We start from the raw sequence: 21,836 nt of genomic DNA, 5'->3' as shown, positions 1-21,836 counted from the left end.
GGTCTAGCGGGGTGGACCACTAGATTAATGCTAGGGCAGAGGGAGAACTGTCTGTCTGCAGTGTATACAGCATCTAACTTTGACCTGAAATTTTCTGAGAGAGGTCTCTGGGTCAAAGATAAGGCTTTCTCCATAGTTTGCTAAAAACAGAGTCCAAATACCACTTCACTTCACACACATACTTTTCTCAAGAGCCTAATACTTGTGTGCTCAGGAGGCTAGAGCTCATTGGATATCTCTGAATTTTGGTGCTTAAGTGCCCACACTGCTTCCAAAAACAAGACTTATTTTCAGTAGCAAATGTCTGACCATGCTGAGCAGACCATAGCCACACACTTGTGCAAATCTGCACCTCAACATTCTTATTATTATTCTGTGCTACAGTTTTGCCATGGGATTGATTCTGTAGACAGAGATGTTTCCTTCTTACCAGTTCAGTATCTAAACACGTCTTTGTGCATGCTTTAGCTGACATTTAACAGTTTTCTGTACAATCTCTGTCTCCGTTTTTTTTTTTAAATCAAGGTCTACTTTTTAAATAGCTCTAGTAGGTTTTCCCACATTTCCCAAACCAAGCCATATTGCTTAGCTCTGCATTGAGTCTATTAGAGACACAGTCCAGAGCATAATGTGGACTGAGAACAGCCTATTTCCCTCTCCCATAGGCAGAAAAAGTATCTAGCATACTATCTGTAAATTAACATATCCGATTTTGAAAATAATTAAGTAAAAAGCTGTTTCTTGCTTGAGGATATTCTTATATCTGGCCATTTTTGTTGGTATTTTCTGTTGATAAAATTTAGTTGTGGTTTATCAAGGATCTGGTGGCCAAAGTTTGTGCTTCCTACTCGTGCTGCGAGTGTGAAATGCCCTCCTGTGCCCGGAAAAGGCACTGCAGCCGCTGTGGCTTGGGGGCTGTGTTAAGACACCGGAGTGCCTGTATCACTGCTGTTGCTGTGGCCAGTGAGCAGGGGTTAGACGGCAGCATTCCATGGGCTTGGGGGTGAAACCACAACAAATGGAGTGTCTGTATACTAAAAAGGCAGGTGCTACTACTGCCCCTGAATGACATTTTTATGCCATTGCTTTAGAGATTAGACTTTATTTCACTTAGTTTATTAAACTTCTGGTTATTTGTAATTCCAGGGTGAGTTATTCTAGCAAAGAAACCTTTAATCATATTTTTTGTTTTGTCTGTCAGTCTCACTACTGGAATAAATCTCATAGCTCATCTGCCACAGATTGGGGAGAAACACTGTCATTTGCATGTTTGCATCTGAGGTGGTGACCCTCCTCTCTATCTCCTCAAAGAAATTGCAAGCCAAGATTTTATATATCTAATTTTAAAATCTTTTATCTGGGGATACTCATTCTGAATTGATGTGACCCATTTCCAGACTGACCTTTTTCTGAGTACCTGGGGGCTGGGATTTTTGAGCAGTTCTGAAAAATCAGATTCTGGTCACATAAAAATAGAGGTATCTGCAACCAGTGAAAGATCAGGAAATCCACTTTAGGTCAAAGAGTATATGGCTAGATGTTTCCTACTCCACCTCCATGTCCTAAAATTTCATTCCAAATTGCGCTTGGCTCATGGTGTGCATGCTCTTGGACCCTGGTTTGATGGACTTCATTTAGTAATATCATGTCTGTGTAACCTCCCCAGAACTGAATACTGCTCACAAACTGGAAAAGGCACAACTGGAAGAGACTTTTGAAAAACTGCGGCTGTCACTCCAGGTTAGCAGTTTCTTTATTTCCCTTCCCTGTAATGATGTTACAGGGCAGCCCATGGGCCAGTCCCAGCACCTTTGCCAGATGCCAGCAGGCTCTTGCTTCTTACCAGCGATAGTACCTCTTGTCCCCTGCCTGTCCAAGCTGGGATCTAGCAACAGACTCTCAAGATTTTTCCTCACCCTTGGGTGGTTCAGAAGAGGGCAAACCTGAAGGGACAAAAAGGCATCTGGATAAAGCAAGGAGTGTCCTTTTGACCCTGCTGGCTGATGGCAAATTTGAGCAATTCTCTGCATGGTGGGGAGGGCTCTGGCACCTGCAGTGGCTGTGAACATCACCTTGACTACATGCTATACTCCAGCAGGGACTCTCAGGGCTCAGAAACACTGACCTCACCTTGGCCAGCTCTGCACCTGTGCTTTAAGCTCTTTCCTGCTGCCTGAATGTTGGACAGCTGGTCCTGCACGGTAGACACATCTCCAGTCCCACTGGAGGGCAATGCAGTCCCTCATGTAGATTGCCCAGGGCTGGCCCTGCTGTGCAGTCAGGCTATGGCCAGACAGGGTGAGCCCTGGTCATCACGTCTCCCACATCCCACTATTTAACACCAGGATCTTGGGATGAAGAAATCCCAAGGACTAGAGGGCAGAAGTGTGCCTGTGATACATGCTAAATTTGGAATTCTTGTGTAAGCAAATAAAGATGCCACAGCAAATAATGCAAGTCCTGTTTGATTTCACAGGCAGAGATTAATTACAGTTTTAAACATTCTAACTAGCACATGTTGTTGCACTGCTGCAACAGCTTGAGGCATGTCAGCAGTTCTGCAATAAGCACTAATGTAATTTTGCAGCCAAGAAATCACAACTAGTAAAGATAAAAAATAGAAATTTCACAGCAACTGTAGATTTTACAGGTGTTGTATAGACAGGGGTACAGAAATGCCTTTGATGGTAACAGAAATATGATTGATTAAAATAACATGTTGTTCTAGTGTATAGCTCTGAGATGAAACATTTAAAGTCCATACCATGAATTCATCGTTTCTTGTTACCATGTTTGGAGCCCAGAAAGGTGACGAAAGCAGGGGTAAGATATCTACTGCCTCAGTCATGCTTTAGGGACTGCACAATCACTCATGAGATATAAATGCCAGCTCTCTTAAGGAGGAACATTCTCATCCAGCACAAAGAGATGGGGTGATTCAGCATCAGCCTCAGGTGTTATAAGGATTCTGTGATTCCCTGATGCTTATCAAACACTCCATTGCATGTTCAAGTGGCCTTACATAAAAAATACCAGTATGTAGGGGTTTCTAAGGGGTTTCTAAGCATTGTTCAGCTTGCCTGGTAGTTTCACAATGCAGACTGACTTGTGTGAAGATTGATAACATTTGGTGTGTTAATTTATGTGTCTCCCCTCCAGGACCAGATAGACACCCTCACCTTCCAAAATCAATCTCTTAAGGCTAAAGCAGACCGATTTGAAGAGGCTCTGAAGAAAAACACTGAGGAACAACTGAAGGTAGATGACATCTCTAGTCAAGATACATGTTTCTAAATATGACTTACATCAGGCGATTAAATGAATAGCAATGGGATCCTCACCCCAGGGATGGGGTGGCAGGTCCCAACTGAGTCTCCAAATACTGAGCTCTGAGGAAGAGTCAGAAATCTTAGCCTAGGTCCATAATTTTCTGGGTTTGCTTCTTTTTCTTTATTCTTTTACCCAGCATTTGTAGCTCTGCTTCCAATACACTTCATTAACTTACCTAATATGTCCTTACTGTTGTCTGTTCTTCTTTCCCTTTTTCCTCTTTCTCTTTCCTGTTTGTCTTTTCACATTTATGGTTGGGGGTTTTTGGTTTGGGGTTTTTTTGGAGGGTTTTTTTGTGGGGTTTTCTTTTGCCTTCTGAACCAGCTTCTTTGATATTTTCTCTACTCCCTTTTTTTTTCTGGATTTTCAAGGGACAGCCCTGTCATATGAAATATTTATTCAGCTGTTGTCTACTGGGGCCATTCTGTTTATTTACAGTCTGTAAGTAAACACAAACTGCAAGTATTTATCTGAAATTAAGTAACCCTGAAATGACCCTCCAAAAAGAGTTTTCCTTTCATCTTGGGGCATTTCAGTATCCATACGTCATAACACATCCTCACGGGCAAGCTGGATCAACATGACAGAGAGGACAGAATGAAAATAGTGGTGTGTGCAAGGGGCTTAGTGAATTTTTAGGTGAGAGAACTCCTTAGGAGTGCAAATGTCTAAAACAGGCTTGGCTATGGGAAACAGGTAGCATCAGTCCCTTTCCAACTGCATTGCAAAATTTAATTTATATGAAACAACAAATTTTGCTGTGTCACAGTGATGTTATTGCCAAGCACCATCAGGCAGTTCACTGGAGATAGTTACATTGCAAAAAATCCGAAACAGTGTAAGTCAGGGACAGTATTTCATCAGTATAATTCAGAGTACATATATTGCCCATGAGCTGAACCCTAGTATCCCCTGCATCTGTACATCTGAAGTTCTTGATCAGAGGAGGAACTTTTTCTCATGAGATCTGACCTTTGTTAACAGGCATTATGATGCATTGGTGCAGGAAAGGCAGAACACGGTAGTTTTCGCCTCCATCCCACTTGTCCAGTTTCCTCAGTTTCATGTTTGTACTTTTCCCAAGCCAAAATCCCTGCAGAAGCATAAAACACCCCATGTGGTTGCTAAGCTATGAGCAGGAATGGGATTCTCAACAACCTGGCATCCCATCCTTGTATCCATGAGGCTGGTCAGAAGGTGGGCTGCAGAGGACAAGAGGTCCAGGTGTTTTTCACACCACTAAGGCTCCTAAACCATTGTACATAAAGTAATTTTTGTCTTATGGCTGAAGATGAATTTATGGCTGACATGTCAAAATCACTGATATATTTCCTAGATTGTGCGAGCTCCGTATCTGCACTTAGAAAAAGATTTGAAGAGCTTAAAACATGTTCTGGAAATGAAGAACCTCCAGATTCACCAACAGGAGAAGATGATTATGGAGCTGGAAAAACAAGTGAGTTGTGTTTTTTCCTACAGAGGAGACATCACAGAGGTAATAAAGTAAAAGTTCAGTTACAGCAAACTTAAGAGGAGTTAGTAAACACAAGAGGTTGGGGCAAGACACAGTCAAAGAGGTTCACATCCATTGATCTGTACTGCTTTTTCAGGCAAAACTTGCTCAGCCTCTTAGGTTAGACAATGAAATAAGTGGTGTGGAAAGAATGGAGGAAGGGAAACTGTTGTAGCCCAGGGCCTGCATCATAAGCCCCTACAGGAGTCAGGTGTTGGAGAGGGCAAGTGGAGGAAGACTGAGTTATGGTTTCTTGTTGCTTCTCCTGCAGCCATTTATGTATGAATTAACAATATTCAGCAAGTAAAGTAGCCCCTAGCAAGGCTTACTCTTGGAAAGGTCTCTCCAACCCTTCAGTAATGCTTTTCCGCAGCCTACACTGTTTTGTTATACTTTGCTTGTGGGAGTCCCTAATGAAGAACTCCCCAGTTCACCATCAATTACATTTTTGTTGGAAAGGAGATTCATTTTGTGCACCATAACCTGCAGTGACAGTAAAAGTACGGTACAGTGAGAGGATGAGGCAATACCTCAGCTGGGGGCTGGGGCAGCTGGCTCAGCACAGCATTCAGCATTTGCTTCCATTTATGGGGAAATTTGAGAACTCTGATGATTATTTTGCTAAACAGATGCTTGAGTAAGTGTATGTAGTGAAAAGTGCCTCTTTACAACTGAGGCTTGTTATCTGTGCTCCTGGAACTAAGCCAGCATCTCAAAGCATGCACTGGGAAAAAAGGAGTCCCAAACAACAGCTTATTCCTGGTCATTTAGCTGCTTTTACTAATTAACCACACACAAGCACACAGTGTTGTTTTTGCCCTTTATCACAGTAAAACACTGTGTCTACTGTGGTCCAAAGGCACAACTGCTTTCTGTTTAAAAATATGCCTTTGTAAGTACCAAAACATCTACATGGCATCTACAAATGTTCTGAAAGAAGAGGTCCCTCACAAGGAGCCAGGGGGTATTCAAATACAGGGTCAAGCTTGGCTCCTTGGCTGCTGAAAGGGAGACTGGAAATGAAGGTGGCATAGCTACTACTTATGAAAACTATTGAAGAAGCAGAGAGGATTGTTGCAAACCAGGGCCTAGGGAGACTGCACACACCAATGTGATGTTCAAGCAAATCCCCAGTTTATTCAAAAACACAGGTATATATGACCTCAAGTGACCCCGCCCCAGGTGCAGTGGTCTGACTCCAATTGGTTGAGGCTGGAAACATGTCGTTTTAAGGTGAAAATGAAACCTGTAATGTGGTCCTCCAGACCCACCTGAATCAGGGGCTGCAACATCTCCCCCTTTTGTTTCAAAGAACAAAGCAAAAATGCAAACAACATAATACACATAACTCTTTAGCTAACTCATCCAATGGGGAAATTGTTACCATTAGGATACTATCCAGACTCATGCATATTGCAACTTGAACAGAAAGGCTGAAAATTTTGAAAATTGAGAAATAACATTTTGAAAGTCTTAAATTTTGCTAATTCAAGACGTAACAGGGTATTTGCAGGTTACACATCCCTACCTCCCCCTCTCTTTTCAAAATAGACTTTTGGAAGGAGGTACAGTAACCTTTGTAAACTAACACAAACTAATACATGACTAAGACATGTATGTTTGGAATTTGCAAACTTACAACTAGTGCAAAACAAGAAACTTTTCTTTCACGTGTGAAATTGTGGTCTTTTTGTGCAGTCGTCACCGCACAAATCACTGTAAACAAACTACGAATTTTATTAAATTTTGTGCAAAGTGTCCAAGAGTGCAGAGTGACTTAACTTAGCAAAGAAGCAAGTTCAGTCCAGCTGAACTAAATCTCCTTATGTTCAAGGTCCATTCTCAGAACTTCTGTGTGGCCATCACAGAGGTTTGAGAATGAAGCTTTGATTTTTAGTCCTTATACACTCTTGGTAAAGCAGTAAACAAGTGTGAATTCACAGAGGAAATTCACAAAGGCTAAACATAACTACTTACATTCTGCAGAAAATGTTCAGCAGCTGAGGGGACAGGTGTCCTTATCCCTACAGCCTGCTGGGCAACTTGGCAGTGCAATAAGCTCAAAACTGCACTTTAACTGAAAGTTAACAGAATTTCAAAATATAGGCTAAACAACATGCTCTTGAACTGGACTGTTCTTGTTTGATTGGACAGTTAATGAGTAGTCCTGCAAATAAGAACAATCAAACAAATCATAATAACAACTAGGATCAATACTCCTTGAATCAGTGCTGCTTCTTGCCAGGTTATTAGGCTTAGGGAATGAACCCATTTCTTTAAAGGAGAAATGTTAGCTGTTAGCTTGTCAGGATTATTTTTCACTGCTTGTGCTTCTTTGGAGTGTTTGCTTAATTCTGTGGAACATATCCCTTTAAACTCATCACATTGGTAACCATGAATCATCAACAAGAATCTTAGGGCTTCTCTGTTTTGTAATACTGCTTGTTCTGTCCTATCAGCATCTGTTGAGAAATCATTAAGCATTTTGGCAATGATGTTTAGTTGTTCTTGCACCCAGTAGTTAAGCATTTGCACTAAACCTAATGCTCTGTCTACACCAACTGGGGAAAAAACTGATGCAAGCAAATGTCCTGTATCACTCCAATGTTCTATGGTGTTTTCCTCAGCTTGAGGACTAGACCACTTAAGATGCTTTTGTATTGATTGTGTAAATTTGGTCAGCTGGCCTAAGTAACAAGGTCCACTTTTTACCTGGACAGGTATTCCAGGCCATGCTCTATTACCACAAATTAAGAAATATCCAGGAGGCAATGCTCTTCTCTGGTTACCTTTTGTGTGAACCAATCTTGTTTTGGGGTAACTTGTATTTTGTGAACCAACAACATTCCAACACCAACTGCTATTGGTGTAACTCTTATTATAAGGAGTGACATCTGTGTTTCCCACAGGAAAATATTGCTGTGACCAGTGTTTGTTTGACCATTCTGATACACTAGAATGCACAGGGTGAAATTCAACACATGACTCATTTCCAGGGAGAGCTCCTACTAACCTTAGCTCTTGTGGATCTCTCTCTAAGGAAGTATTCAATTGCCATATGATGTCTGCTATGGTTTCTCCAGTACCACTGCAGGACACTTTTGCTTCTTCAATACCAAAAGGAATGAAATCTTTGATGTTATGATAAGGTATTCCTATAAGGCACACTTTGTTTGGTTCTCCTGCTTTAACCATGTTATCTGAGCAGAAATTTTCTAGATTTGCCTGTTGAGAAAGCATTATCCATACATTTTGATTAGTAACAGCAACAAGACAAGTTACAAATGCAAGAGATACACTTAGATACTCTCTGGATTTAACTACCCTTTGAATTATGGTGGCTAGATGCTTTCCATCTGGCTTGACAATAGCTGTGAAAGCTTCTGAAATGGTCCTTTGAGTTACCAGAGGCTTCCCTGTTCTAGGAAGGTTAGAAAAGACAGCTTAAGCAGCATTTTTGGATCTTTCAAATCCCTTTTTTACTACATCGTGATTCCCAGCTCCCCCCAGCATGTCCCAAACAGAGGCTTTCTTTTTCTTTTGCTCTCCATTCTGGGATACAGCCGGTGGGTGTGGCTGTCGGTGATGGAGGCTGCAGGTACCAGGTTGCCGGCGCAGGGCAAGTCCCTACCGGCGCGGGGGGTTCCCGTGCCGGTGTTGGCAGCTGCGGGCAGCGCGCGGCTATAGGGGAGAGGGTCCCCGCTGGTGCTGCAGAGCTTGTGTCCTGCGCGACTGGCGCTGTGGGAACTCGTTCTCGGGAAGCTTGCGCTGTGGATGGCAAGCAGTGAAGGGAACGCCCAGGGGGAGCTCTGGTGGCTCCGCTCCGCTGGGGAGGAGTCTCTCCCATCTCCATGACGCAGTCAATCCACGCAGGAGGTGGTGGGGGTGGTGCGGGAACTGATCCGCCCCCGGCCCCTGCAGGCTGCGGCGGACCCGCGCCTGGCGCATGCGCTGTGATTTGCATGCAGTAGGGAGGGGGGTTGGGCGGTTCTTGCGCCTCGTGGTAAGGGCGCGCAATTCCTTTGATTTTGCGGGCTTTGCGATCACATGGTCTCTTTGTTTTCCCGGCCACGCGGTTTCGAGTCCTGCTGAAATGTCTCCCGCGGCCGCCTCTTGCCGCAACGGAGCGACTCCAGCGTACCCGCAGGGCGGCGGGGAGCGCAGCGGCGGGGCGACCCCAGCCCCGAGGTACCCGCAGGGCATTGGCGGCAGTGGCGGCGGAGCCGGCGCCGAAGGTGGATGGACAGGGAGAGAGAAACACCACGGGGTTTGTCCCCCCCTCCACATGTCTCTCTCGGCTGAGGGCATCCCCCATCGCGCCTTCTCAGAGTTAGGATTTAAATAAAAGTCACTCATGGTTTGGTTTTCTGCGGCGTGTCTCGTGGGGTTCCAAGGTTGCTGCTGAGGTCCAGCGGCAGCCGGTGGTCTCATTTGCTGTGCATAGGCTGTTTCTTGGTAATTGTAAGGCGGTGCAAAGACGACTTCTTGGCTTTTTGCGGCGATGAACGGCGTGGAAAAGCTTTGATTCCATGGTTGCTGTGGTCTTGCCGGGTTTTCCAGAGCGGGAGCGGGCGGTGCCGTGTATGGGTACCGCGGCGGGGGTCCCGCAGGCGGCACGGGCAGAGAGGGGTACCGCGGCAGCGTTTCTGTGAGTGGCGGTGCCCACGGCGGTGCAGAAGGATGTTCAGGGGAAAAACTGCTATGTAGAAGCTGACTTTTTTCCCTTCTCTCCGGTAGCTCCAGGTTTTTACGGGCTCGTTCTACCTCTAACAGCATTTTCCTGACAGCTGCATATGACGGAATGAGCTGTAAAAATTCGTCGGGTGCAGTTTGCACTAAATTCCACAAATCTGCCCCAATTTTATCACACAATTCTATGGAAAGCGTGGAATTGGCACCTGTTAGGTGCCCTCGAATGAAGCACCAATCCAAAAATTCCTGTAATGCTTGTCTTTCAATGTTTGTTTTTGTAACACGAGCTAGTTTTTCAAATTTATCAAGCAATAAGTTCGTTTTAGTCGAGTTGGAATTTCCCATGTTTCTTTAACTCACTGGTTCGAAGGTCGTGGTTCCTTCAGTCCACGTTCTTCCAGCAGCTCTCAAGGCCACTACACAAAATTCCCAAGTTTACGGGAGACAGAAGCTCTCGGAGGCTTCTCCACAAAGCACCCAAAAAAACTGGGGCATAGCAGCTCTCAGGGGCTACCACTTAAGGTTCTAGGCAGGTCTGCAGGTGGCTTCCATGTCCTCAAATCACGTCGCGGTCACCAATTGTTGCAAACCAGGGCCTAGGGAGACTGCACACACCAATGTGATGTTCAAGCAAATCCCCAGTTTATTCAAAAACACAGGTATATATGACCTCAAGTGACCCCGCCCCAGGTGCAGTGGTCTGACTCCAATTGGTTGAGGCTGGAAACATGTCCTTTTAAGGTGAAAATGAAACTTGTAATGTGGTCCTCCAGACCCACCTGAATCAGGGGCTGCAACAGAGGATCCCCATGACAGTGATTCCTCTCATAGAGCCAGAATCCATCTTCTGCTCTAAAAAAATACAATGGGCCAGACCAGAATATCTGAGAATCAGAAGTATCTTTTACAATTACCTGAAAAGTCTGGAAAACACGACATAACACTGACATCTCCTCCATAAAGTGAGAGTTATTGCTAACTCCAGTGCACAATATTTTGGTTCGTTATAAAAGGTTAGGAAATTCAATAACTGAGCTCACACAGAGATAAAGTTACCCTATGATATCTTGGTTTCTTTTAAAAGTGTTGAATTCAGCAAAATTCAAACTGCTGGAAAATAAGAAACTGAGATGATAAAGTATGTCAAATTCAAAGCTTTCTAAAAACAGGGCACCCAAGGCTGTGGAGCATGACTATGAACATCTTACTGATGTTCTCATACACTGCTATTGATATCCTCAAACTCTGTCCTTGAGCTGTCCTGAATAAAACCTACCTGTGCTTGAGGTAGGATTAATTTCAATTTATTATAGCTTAAAGTTAAATGTCCAGTTTAAGCCTGTCATTTAAGCTAACATTGTCAGCAGGAGTGAGAAGAGTCTCCAAAGGGCAGCCCACCTCATGTGAATGCAGCAGCAGTCTAAGGCAGCTGCTGGGGATCATCTGCCCTGGTGAATGATGTCATTCCTCCCCAGAACTGAGGAGTCATAATCCTAAAGTCTGGATGCCAGACTGTTATATCTAGTGAGGCTAGTTGAGCTGAATGATGTACATCATACCACCTCACACTCCTCCTTCATCATTAGACTGACTACTCATACCACAATGTCCTTTCCATGTTGGGCATCCCCGTGTTCCAAGTGCCACCAACTCCCTGTCCAAGAACAACTGCTCATAATGCTGGCTCTTTGAGGGATGAAAGCTGTGGGGGCACCACTGAGGAAAACCTTTATTTGACCAGAACAAAACTAAGACCCTCCTCCTCCTCAGTTAGAAGTAAAAGCTAATTCAGCCCTGCCCCTGCTAAATGCTCTGCTAACTCACTGATTACTTCACCAGTATGATTTGGTGGTGTGAGTCAGACCTCTACAGCTCAGCTACAGTCAAGATGACCATCTCCATCTATCCTCAAATTTTAGAAGTTGCTCTATGCACAAATAAAGAACAAATTATCTTGGATCAGGCATTGGGTGTTCTTCAAACTTAACAAAGCTTCTTTTGCTGCAGGTTGAAAAAAATTTAAAACTGGAAGAAAAAATCACCATGCTGCAACAGCAGAACGAAGAACTCAGAGCCAGGATTGAGCAAAATACTGTCATAACAAGGTTTGTGCTGATATTTGCAATCTGTCTTAGCTTGAAAGGAGGCTCCAGATCTTAATTGCCCAAAGCTGGCACTTATTTCAGAAGGGGAAAAACTTATTTCATCCTGAAAGTATTTTGGTGTCCTGCTCTACTTGTTTGATTAAAAATACATTTTTATACTGGGGTCTGCTTACATTAACATAAGGAAGGCCATGTATCCATCTATGTAGTTCCCTAATTTGACATGCTGCTGAGAGCAAACTTGCCAGTGGTTCTGATCTCAGTATCAGTGTCCTGAGATCCTTTAGTCACTGGGAATGAGGATGGGAAGTAGACTGTTTTCAGGGAAGACATCCTAACGATGCCACTGTCACCCACGCAGAGTTATCTTTTGGTGGTTTTTTCATCAGCGCTGCCTGTTTGCACCCTTGTCACAACCTGACTGAAGTGGCAAGGCTCCTTGTGTTAGTTAGGTGGTATATAGTGAAGTGTAGAACAGTCCTTGTCCCAGAGTTTATAGCCTGCAGAGTTTATAGTGCTGTTGGAGCCAGACAGAAAGGGTGGCAAACAGAGACACTAGAGCCAGTCATGTACCAACCCTGCAGATCCCTATGCTGTCACCACAGCCAGAAATTACGCCACTGGCCAAAAACTGAATTTAATTTTTAGCTGTTGGTGTCTCATCTCTAATTTTAGTTTTGTTTTTCTAGTGTTTCATTTTTTAATGATTCAGCCTTTTGAAATTGTCTTCAGCATGTAGATATTTTTAAAAGGCAGCATTGCTTGTACTAACATTCAGATCAGGGTGAGGATTGTTTCCTCTTACCTGATTGTCACACATGTCACTGTCTGAGGTGGGTGTCTACAGTGTTTCTGTGCTTGGGGAGGAAAACTAGGAATTTTTAAGATCTGGTTCACAAGACCAGTGTGGAACACCTGCTTTCAGGCTGGATAATTTGTGGCCTGGAAGTGGCAGTCTTTCTCCATGCCTGACAGCAGCTAGTCTGCCTGTTTTAGTGCTTGGCATCTCTGCATTGCAGCTACCTGTCTCTGACTGAACAAATAGCACCCTCCTTCCACTCCCTGCCAGCATCCAGCTGCAACACTTTGCTTCTTGCCTGGAACTATGTAGATACTGGTTTCAAGAACATCTTTTAGGAGAAAATCTGAATTTGAGGTCAGCCTGCAAAGTCATCTTTAAGGACACTAATTTTTAAGCACTAACTCTTTTGGGGACAGAAATTTTCAGCAGTAGCTCTTTGGGAACAGCTATAGGGTTGGCCAGGGCTTTAAAGTTGGAATTATTAAAACTTGCATTTTCCTGGCAGCACTAGTCACTCTGACTGCTCATTTCTGTTGTGCTGGGCACTGCCTGGGAAATGCAGCGTGAATGAGTTCAGAGAGCTGCCTTCACTAGGGAGCAAGAGCTATTTCTGCCAGTTTGCAGTTTGGGTGCCCAAGCAGAAGTGAGAGGAGGAAGGGGAGCCAGAGCAAAGCCAGTCTTTGTATCATGATCAAGAGCAGGGTTACAGAGGTACTGGGGGGCTGAGGAGTGCACCACAGATATATTTCCAGTTATGTCCAAAAGCAGGTATATAGGGAGGGACAAGAGCCTTGCAGGTAGACCATGTCTCTGCTTTGGACACAGGAGTTCCACTGAGCCTCCACAGGAACTTACCCAAGCACTTTAAAAAAATCATCTGATTTCCCAGCATTTCAGATACTCCTTCCAAATCAACAGCATTTTTTGGTCCATTGGACTGAGGATGTTTGAAGGAGTGGAGTTTCCAGCACCCAAAAGATGAAGGTGACCAGGTCTGGTCTCTGCTGGCACAGCCCAGGTACCTACTGATGTCTGGAACTTTTGAGCCAAGATCACAACTCAAGCACCTTCTCCCACATCTCTATCATGTTGATATGTCCCTGCAGATCTCTGTGGTTTTATGGCTGTGATTTTTTACAGCTGCTTAAATTGATGGGAGACTGGCAGAGAAACACATCTCATCTAAGTCTGCAGTGCTGGGGATGAAGGTTTCCTCAGATGGGTAAGGTCAAAAATTGGAACATATATCTCAAGATACAAACTTACATAGTGAGAACACATTTATTTTACATTGCCTATCTTCCTTGTTCTGCCTGAGCAATGAAGAGGGACTGAATGTGTCTCTGCATCTTATTGTGTGAGAGACTACAGAGGATGCTGATATCATACATCCTACTGTACTTCTAGCAACCTACATCAAGCCTCCCATGCAGACTGATGGGCTGCAGGCTGTGCTTACCTCCTGTCCACGCAGTGCCTTTAGCAGAGGAGGGATCTGAGCTCATCACTACACTCTGCAGCCTGTCCTGGTGTAACTAGCCTGTTCCCAACACCCAGATGAGCTTTACCAACCAATCACACTAAAAGACACATAGTAGCAGGGAAAGCATGTGATTTTTTTACTTTTTCCTCAGCAAATGCAGTCTGAAAAGGATGTGCTGGGGCTTTGCATCCATTTTTTATGGCTGCCTAGTTCAACACCGCAAAAAGAAAAAAAGTAATTCTGTATGTAGCAAGAGTTTTTCTTCTGGGTGAGCTCCCAAGTGGACTTTCTTGTGACTATTGCACCATGAGCTCATGCTACAACTGGTTGCCCAGTAGGACCAGGAACAGGATTTTCTTCTCTACCAGGCAAGCAGTTTTCTAAAAACTTCTGTCAGCTTGTGTCTTTTAATCCTTCAACTCTGTTAGCCTGAGTTCAGAACTTTCAGAGACTGGGAGAAGAAACAGACATATTCTTGATTACCTGAGCTACATTTCTGTAGGAATCAAGACTAAAAAGGCAGAAATTCTTAAAAAGTGTTTTTTAAACAGAGTCAGAAATACCAACCCCACCCTCTAAGAGGCTTCCTTTGAGTGCACCAGCAGCCCGTGACATGTGCTATAGGCTTCAGGCTACACCTAGAAAAGGAGTTGTACAGAATTTTGTGTGTGCATCCAGAATCCACACCCAGCTGCTGCTGAACACTGGAAACACCTAGGGAAATGTTAGGTTCCTCCCTGTTCATTTCTATAAAATCCTAAATTGCCTGTAAATTAGGTTAGGTGTCTGCCCAGAGTTGCCTCAGATGAATCACATCAGGGCCTGGCTTTTGCCCAAGCATAATGGTGCTGCAGAAGCCTAGTGCTCCTGCATGTGTCCTGCAGGATGTAGGTGTTGTCAGTACATGCCCAAAACACATCTCAGTCAGGTCCCACAGTCTATCTGCACTGCTCCATTTGTTTCAAAACCAGTCACCTGGTTAGGTAAGTGCAAACTCACTAAGTCTGGTGCCTATAGGAGATTTCCATGCCCCAGCTCCCAAAGAACCATTAAGTTATTGGATATTCTGGGGAGAACACCTCCCTGGTCCTTGCTGGTGAAGTTTCCCTAGTATTGCAGTCAACAATAGATGCTTTTTTGAGACCAAGGAGGAAGGAGCTGGAGAAGGACCTATAGCCTTATGAACTTTAACAGAGGAGAGGGAATATCTTGAAGCTGATCTGCATCCTACATCAGGACATCAGCTAAAACTGGGAGCATGGAAAGGGCAGACTCCTTTCACTGTGCATGCAGTAGCAGCAAGTTGAAAAAGTAATGAATGTAACTGCTGTTTCTACTCCTTGTCCTTACTCTGACACTTCACAAATGCTCTCTTGCTCATTGAATGGCTTTGGTGGCTAAGCTGAGAAACAAGGATGAGAGTTACAGCTGGAACCCAGAGCTGGATTTTCATCCTCAGACAGAAGGCAGCCTAAAACCCTGGACAGTTCCTCTCTCGTGACTGCTCTAGCTGCAGTGCTGCTCTAGTGAAAAAAGAGGCAGCATTGCAAGCACGTCTGTGTTGGAAATGCCACCAGGCAGAGGTGGCTGGAGACAGGCATTGAAGCTGTGGAGAAAGCAAGATTTAAGGAGACCACCTGCACTTCATGCTGCTTATTGAGTGTCTGCAGGCATGCCATTGCTGAGCAGGCCATGTTGGATTGATTTCTGAATCCCCTTGTCTTCTTGGTGCAGGGAGAAGAGCCCTGGCCAAGGGGCTGCGTGTGCAAGGCACACAAGTAACCACTGACCCAAGGCTCTGCGCTCTATCTGGGGTGGATTTAGCTTCAGAGAGATTTATTGGCCTATTCCCAGGTAGAAATTACTGTACCAGTGAACAGGTTGTGAAGAAGGCACAACCCCATGCTGTGCACCTGCTTCCTCCATGTGCTGAAAGTGGGGAGAAAATGTTTAGCTATGGCTTCATTGCATGTTAGTTCTCAGGGAGCCAAAACCAACTCAGCCATAAGCAAATACTGATGCAAAGAGGAAATCTGAAGCCACTGTGCCTACCTACATCCCCAAGCCAGGTACCTAGGGCCAGGTCTGAAGTCCTCTCCAGACACCAGTGGCCAAAGCTGGGTGTACTCTGCAGGCCTGGTTGCCCACGATGGGGAATGGTAGGGTTCTCTTCAGCTCCCACTCTGTTCACAAACCCATGGTGTCCCAGGGAAGGCCAGCACATTCAATATACAAATAAATATTCTAGATGATTCTTTTAGGATTTTCCAGTTTTTACTCTGTTGTCTATATGGGGAAAATGGCCTTTTTTTAAGTGTCTGGAGTACGTGGCCAATGCACAAAGCCCTTGGCACTTTCGCATGCCATGCATGATGCTGGCAGTAACACAAGGCCAAGAGGAAGGCTGGGGTTCATCCCATCTAAGCTTTGGCAGCTGAGATGCCTCAAAGAGGTGTAGAACAAAGACACAGGTGTACCTGGAGACAGAGTCAGACAGTGTGGGGAAACTGTGTCTTGTGGAGATGCCTTTCTCACCTAGCAGTCAAGAGATCTGGGGACAGCTGTACACCACCTTCAGCAGCTCAGTTGCAGCCCTCGGGGAAGGGGGATGGGATGGGCTGGGCTGGGATATGGCTCAATGCTTGGTGTCCTGCCTCTTGTGTCTCTTGTGCGGCATTAATGCTGCCACCTTTGCCCTGGTGTGCTTTACATGTTGTCCTGCTTCTCTCTCCAGGCAACTGTCAGAGGAGAATGCTAATCTTCAAGAATATGTTGAGAAAGAAGTGGAGGAGAAGAAGAAGCTCAGCAGGACTAACGAAGAGCTTCTCTGGAAGCTGCAGGAGGGAGATGCCGTAAGCCCCGTCAAACTCCCACCCACATCATCCACTTCTTTTTATCACTGCTCATCAGAGAACTCCTCTCCAGCAAAAGTCAGAACCTTGCGGCGATGAATCAGCAGCTGTGCGCCAAAGGTTCCCTGCCTCTTATGCATTTCCAACCTGAAAGATGTTACCATCCAAGAAAGTATTACCATCAACAAGTGCAAGCATGCTTGGTAGCTGCATAGCTTTACACTAGGCAGGGTACTATTAGAGTCCCCATATAGAAACTCTTGGTTCTGACGTGTTGATTAGGGTAGCCAAATAACATAGCAAAAAGCTAGAACAGCAGGAAGTTAGAGTAGCAAAAAGTTTAGTTTGATGTGTGAATGTTTAAAGTATGGTTAGAGCTAAAAGTTGGAAAAAGCTCTATTAATGGTTGATCAGAATGAACTTTTGCTGCAGTATTTCAGGTTAGTTACAAATACAGCTCAAGTTGTGAATATTTCTGTATATGTGTCTGTGTTTATATAGATGTACGTATTGTACCTTTATACCTATATATCGACGCAAACACATATACATGTAGTTGCAGATGTTCTGAATTGCATTTTTTATATTATTGGATACTACTAAGTGCTGATATATTTTCATTACAGTCAGCAGTTTTCTAACTTGTGCCTAAGACTTGTATCTAAAGAAAATGCATTTCTGTTTAGCCTCCCAGGAATATTTATACCCATTAGAAGAAAGTTACACAGAAGTAGAAGCGCCTTCCAAATGACCACCAAGTGGTACTCTATGTAACATGAACACCAGCGAATTTGAAATTCTGAGACAGTACTGCCTTTGAAACTATCACCTTTACATTGAACACCAGAAAAGATGCATACCATCCACTGCTTTTTAACTCTTAGCATTGATATTGTAAGTGGAGATAGGCTAGAGATGAGAAGCCTTAGGGTTTTAGCAAATTTGGTAGAGGTTACTGGTTAATGTGGTTTAATTTTAGTGTCTTTAAATCCTAGTCAGATCTTGTTTTACCTTGCCCTGATTTGGATACAATCAAAATCTCTGGTTGTAGGTTCTTGTCCATTTTGTTTCATTTCAAGTCCAAAAAGCAAGAAGGAGAAAATGAGTTGTTCATCCTTGAACTTTGCTGGACTTAGAGATTTCCAATACTAGGATGACATACTGGGCACCTGCTAGGGCTCTAGCCTGCTTCCACCTGAAATGCCAAATGGAGCACAGCCAACTACATGGGCGCAAATGAGGTCAGAATTACTTTCCTTACGCATATCTATATTATTTCACATTGCTAAAGTTTACCCAGTTACAGAGCACTTTGAAGATTCATGGAAATGAATGGCTAAACTAACTTTCCCATCTAAAGGCAAAAATGTTCACCCTGGCTTAGGGTGACCCCTCGGGTGAGGCCGAGATGTGGCTGGAGTGGGACAGTCTGAAGGACCCTCACTGGAAAAAATATCCCTGAGCGTAATTTCAAAAACAAAGAGATCTGTGGGATGCTTTTCTTCCCAGCTTGGGACAGGCAGCCTGCATGCAAGCCTGCTCTGTGCACTGGGATCAAAGTAAGCAGGGAGACTGTAGATGAAGCAAACCCCTGGGGTGCAGGAGTGCTGCAGGAAGGGCAGCTCTCCTACCTGGGTGTGTGGTGGCACCAGCACACCTTGTACCCACAGGGGTGAGATTGCACTCTCCAGCACACTGCTCAAGTGAGAGCTATGCTTCAGCTTTCCTGGGAAGTACTCAGGATTCACAGACTGCAGCTTACATACAGCTTCAACCACAGTCAAAGCACCTGTGGCCTGTTACACAGTGTTAAAAAAAGCGGTGATTTTTTTCCTTCTTTTTAGAGAAATTTATTTTTGTAGCAGCTTTTGCATGATACTGTGATACTAAGTAAATTGAGCATCTTATTAGAGTAGATCATGCTGCACCAGCTACTACTGTTGAAAATGCATTACTAGATTTTAGTGTGTCCAGCAAGTACAACCTGAAATATAGATACACAGCACATACATACACATGAAGGCCCTTCTTGCCAAGTACAACTTTAATCACTTTGACACTTACTAATTGCACAGATACCTGCAATACCTACTGTGTTATCATCTTTCATCCCACCAATACAATTCAGGTAAAATGAGACCATAAGAGCATAGGATGGTTTGAGTTAGAAGGGACCTTTAAGATTATCTAGTTTAAGCCCCCTGCCATGCACAAGGATAGCTTCCACTACAACAGATTGCTCAGAACTTCATCCAACCTGACCTTGAACACTTCCAGGGATGAGCGGCATCCACAACTTCTCTGGACTTGTTCCAGTATCCTGCCACTCTCATTGTAAAAATCTCTTCCTTTTGTCCAATCTAAATCTACCCTTTTCCAGTCTAAAACCTTTGTCTCTTGTACTGCCATTAGTGGCTCTGGCAAAAAGTCCATCTCCATCTTTCTTACAGGCCCTGTTTAGATACTAGAAGGTGCTATAACATCTCCCCGAAGCCACCTTCTCCAGGCTGAGCAACCCCAATTCTCTCACCCTATCTCCATAGAACAGATGCTTCAGCCCTTTAGTCATCTTTGTGGCCCTACTCTAGACTTGCCCCAACAAGTCCATGTCCTTCCTCTGCTGAAGAACCCAGAGCTGGATGCAGCACTTCAGGTGGGGTCTCACCAGAGCAGAGGGGAAGAATCCCCTCCCTCAACCAGCTGGTTGTGTTTCTTCTGAGGCAGTCCAGGATATGGTTGGCTTCCTGGGCTCTGAGTGCCCATTGCTGGCTCATGTCCAGTCCCTCATCCACCAATATCCCCAAGTCCTTCTCCTCAGGGCTGTTCTTGATCCATTCATCTCCCAGCCTGTGTTGATACCAGATTGCCCCGACCCAGGTGCAGCACCTTGCACTTGACCTTATTGAACCTCGTGATGTTCAGATGGACCCACCACTTAAACCTGTCAAGGTCCCTCTGCATGGCATCCCTTCCCTCCAGCCTATCAACTCCATCACTCAGCTTGGTGTCATCCACAAGCTTGTTGAGGGTGCTCTTGATCCCACAGTCCAAGGCATTGATGAAGACATTAACCAGTACTGGTCCCAGTATGGACCCATGAGGGCCACCACTTGTTAGTGATTTCCATTTGGAGATTGAGTTGCTGACTGTAACCCTTTGGATGCAACCATCCAGCCAATTCCATATCCCACTTTCATCCATCAAACTCGTATCTCCCCAGTTTAGTGACAAGGATGTTGTGCAGGATTGTGTCAAAGACCTTATGGAGTCCAGGTAGATGATATTAGTTACTCATTCCTCATCCACCAATGTAGTCACACCATTGCAGAAGGCCACCAGATTAGTTAGACTGGCTTGTTAATAGTTTCTAGAATCCTCCTTTTTACCCTTTGTAAAAATGGTTGAGATGATACAACCACAGTTGTTACCATTATGCTCCTCTAAACTTTTCTGTGCTAAACACACTAAAGCATATTATTGGGCCAGGACAGTCTAGCTGAGCCTGTTTTAATTTATTAATCCTTTCCCTCTATTTCTGGTGCTTTTCTTACCACTTCATTGGTTTAAAGTCATATGCAAGAGATGCTTCCAGCAGTGAATTGGGAGTGGAGCTTTTACGGTGGGAAAACTGGGACTGAACCCAGCTCCACCATCATTTGGCATCATTGCCAATCCCTTTACCATCTAATTTTTGCCTCCCAATACTGCCTCTGACTGGATTCTTCCTTGGCACAGTCTCTGGGGCCTGCCCAATTGCTAGCAAAGCTGCAGGAAGTTTTGCCTGACCAGAAGGGATCCAACAACCCACCCACGGGCAGGGTGTGAAAGGTGGGTCCTCCTGGTGCAAGCCCAGAAACACAGACTTTTTTCCCAAAAATATGTTATTCCTTTTTCCTGCTTTTCCTCTGCCCTGTCCCTCTTTGCCTCTGTGTGCTGGAGTAGGTGTGAAAGAAAAGCACAGGTGACTCAAGACAGTGGGAGGAAGGGAGCAGCCTCTGAATGGGGCAGCCATTCCCCGGGGATGAACCCTGCCAAGTGCATGGCCAAGCCTGTAACCCCTGCTCTTGCCAGGGAGCTACAACCATGAAAGGTGAGGTTGGCATTCCCAGCAGTGTAGGGGTGCCGTATCTCTAGTCCATGCTCCCTGGCTGTCCTTGCACAAAGGCAAGCAATGGCAAGTGTTTGCTTTTGTGGGGCTGGAGACGTCCCAAATGCCATGGCCACTGCAGGGACTTTCCCATTTGGTAGGGTAGGGTGGCCTTTTGTTAGGAGAGGGAACATAGCCAGCACTAAGCAGTAAAGGTTTTATCCCTCTGTCTTTAAAGAGAAGCCATTTGATTTGGTTAATCTTTATTCAATGCAGAAGGATGCAGCAGCAATAAAACCAGCCTACAGCTACTCTGAAGGGGCTCCAGAGACAAGCACTGCGAGCAGGCATCAACCATCAGATGGCAGGACAGCTGGCAGCAAGCAAGGGGCACAGAAAGCTCCTTTTTTCTGTCAAAAGATACCATTTGGCCCTGTTGGGATGGCACCTCCTGCAGCTACTGGCAGAGATGTCTTAACTCCGTAGATGCACAGCAGCAAAGGCTTGTGGTGGTGGCAGGCAGGGGGAGGAAAGGAAAAACTATCAAGTGCAAAATCAGGTATTTTACGTCTCTGCGCTGATGGTGGTTGTGTCCCGTGGACACGCTGAGGAGCCTCTGTATAGTTTCCCATGCAGCAGGAGTTCTGTGGTCCTATTTACTATGTGGCTGATGATTACAGGAAGAGTTTGTATTATCTCAGTTACGATGTAAAGTGTAATATATTCCTGATAATAAATTCGTGCGCCAGTGCACCTACAGGCTGACGCATACAGACCAGCATGTCCTGTCGTGTTTTCTGTGCACACAGAAACTGGGATGAATGGAAACAAAGCAAAACTCCATTGAAGGGTTACCCCCTTAAGGTAAAGACTGAAGCTAGACACTTGGCTTCCTCGCAGCAGGGCTGGTCAGCTGGGTTACCTGACCATGGCTCACATGTTATTAAGTTCCCATGGATTCATTTTCTAAGG

At 44.8% G+C, this 21,836-nt stretch overlaps 1 protein-coding gene across 4 annotated transcripts in view; it reads left to right on the top strand.

The window, feature by feature from the left end:
* Positions 1 to 21,635, top strand: part of MTUS2 (microtubule associated scaffold protein 2) — a 291,758-nt gene extending 270,123 nt beyond the window's left edge. For all 4 annotated transcript variants that reach the window (XM_071553224.1, XM_071553242.1, XM_071553213.1 and 1 more), the window contains exons 11-15: positions 1,667 to 1,740; positions 3,160 to 3,258; positions 4,667 to 4,786; positions 11,543 to 11,640; positions 16,660 to 21,635. In XM_071553224.1, the coding sequence (XP_071409325.1) occupies positions 1,667 to 1,740; positions 3,160 to 3,258; positions 4,667 to 4,786; positions 11,543 to 11,640; positions 16,660 to 16,876 (608 nt within the window). In that variant the 3' untranslated portion in view covers positions 16,877 to 21,635. The remainder of the gene's footprint in view (positions 1 to 1,666; positions 1,741 to 3,159; positions 3,259 to 4,666; positions 4,787 to 11,542; positions 11,641 to 16,659) is intronic.
* The last annotated feature ends 201 nt before the right edge of the window (positions 21,636 to 21,836 follow it).

The sequence above is a fragment of the Pithys albifrons genome, chromosome 1 (assembly GCF_047495875.1).
Source record: "Pithys albifrons albifrons isolate INPA30051 chromosome 1, PitAlb_v1, whole genome shotgun sequence".
In the NCBI taxonomy this organism is placed as follows: domain Eukaryota; kingdom Metazoa; phylum Chordata; class Aves; order Passeriformes; family Thamnophilidae; genus Pithys; species Pithys albifrons.
The sequence above is the reverse complement of the archived record's forward strand: the minus strand, read 5'-3'. Positions and strand labels throughout refer to the sequence as shown.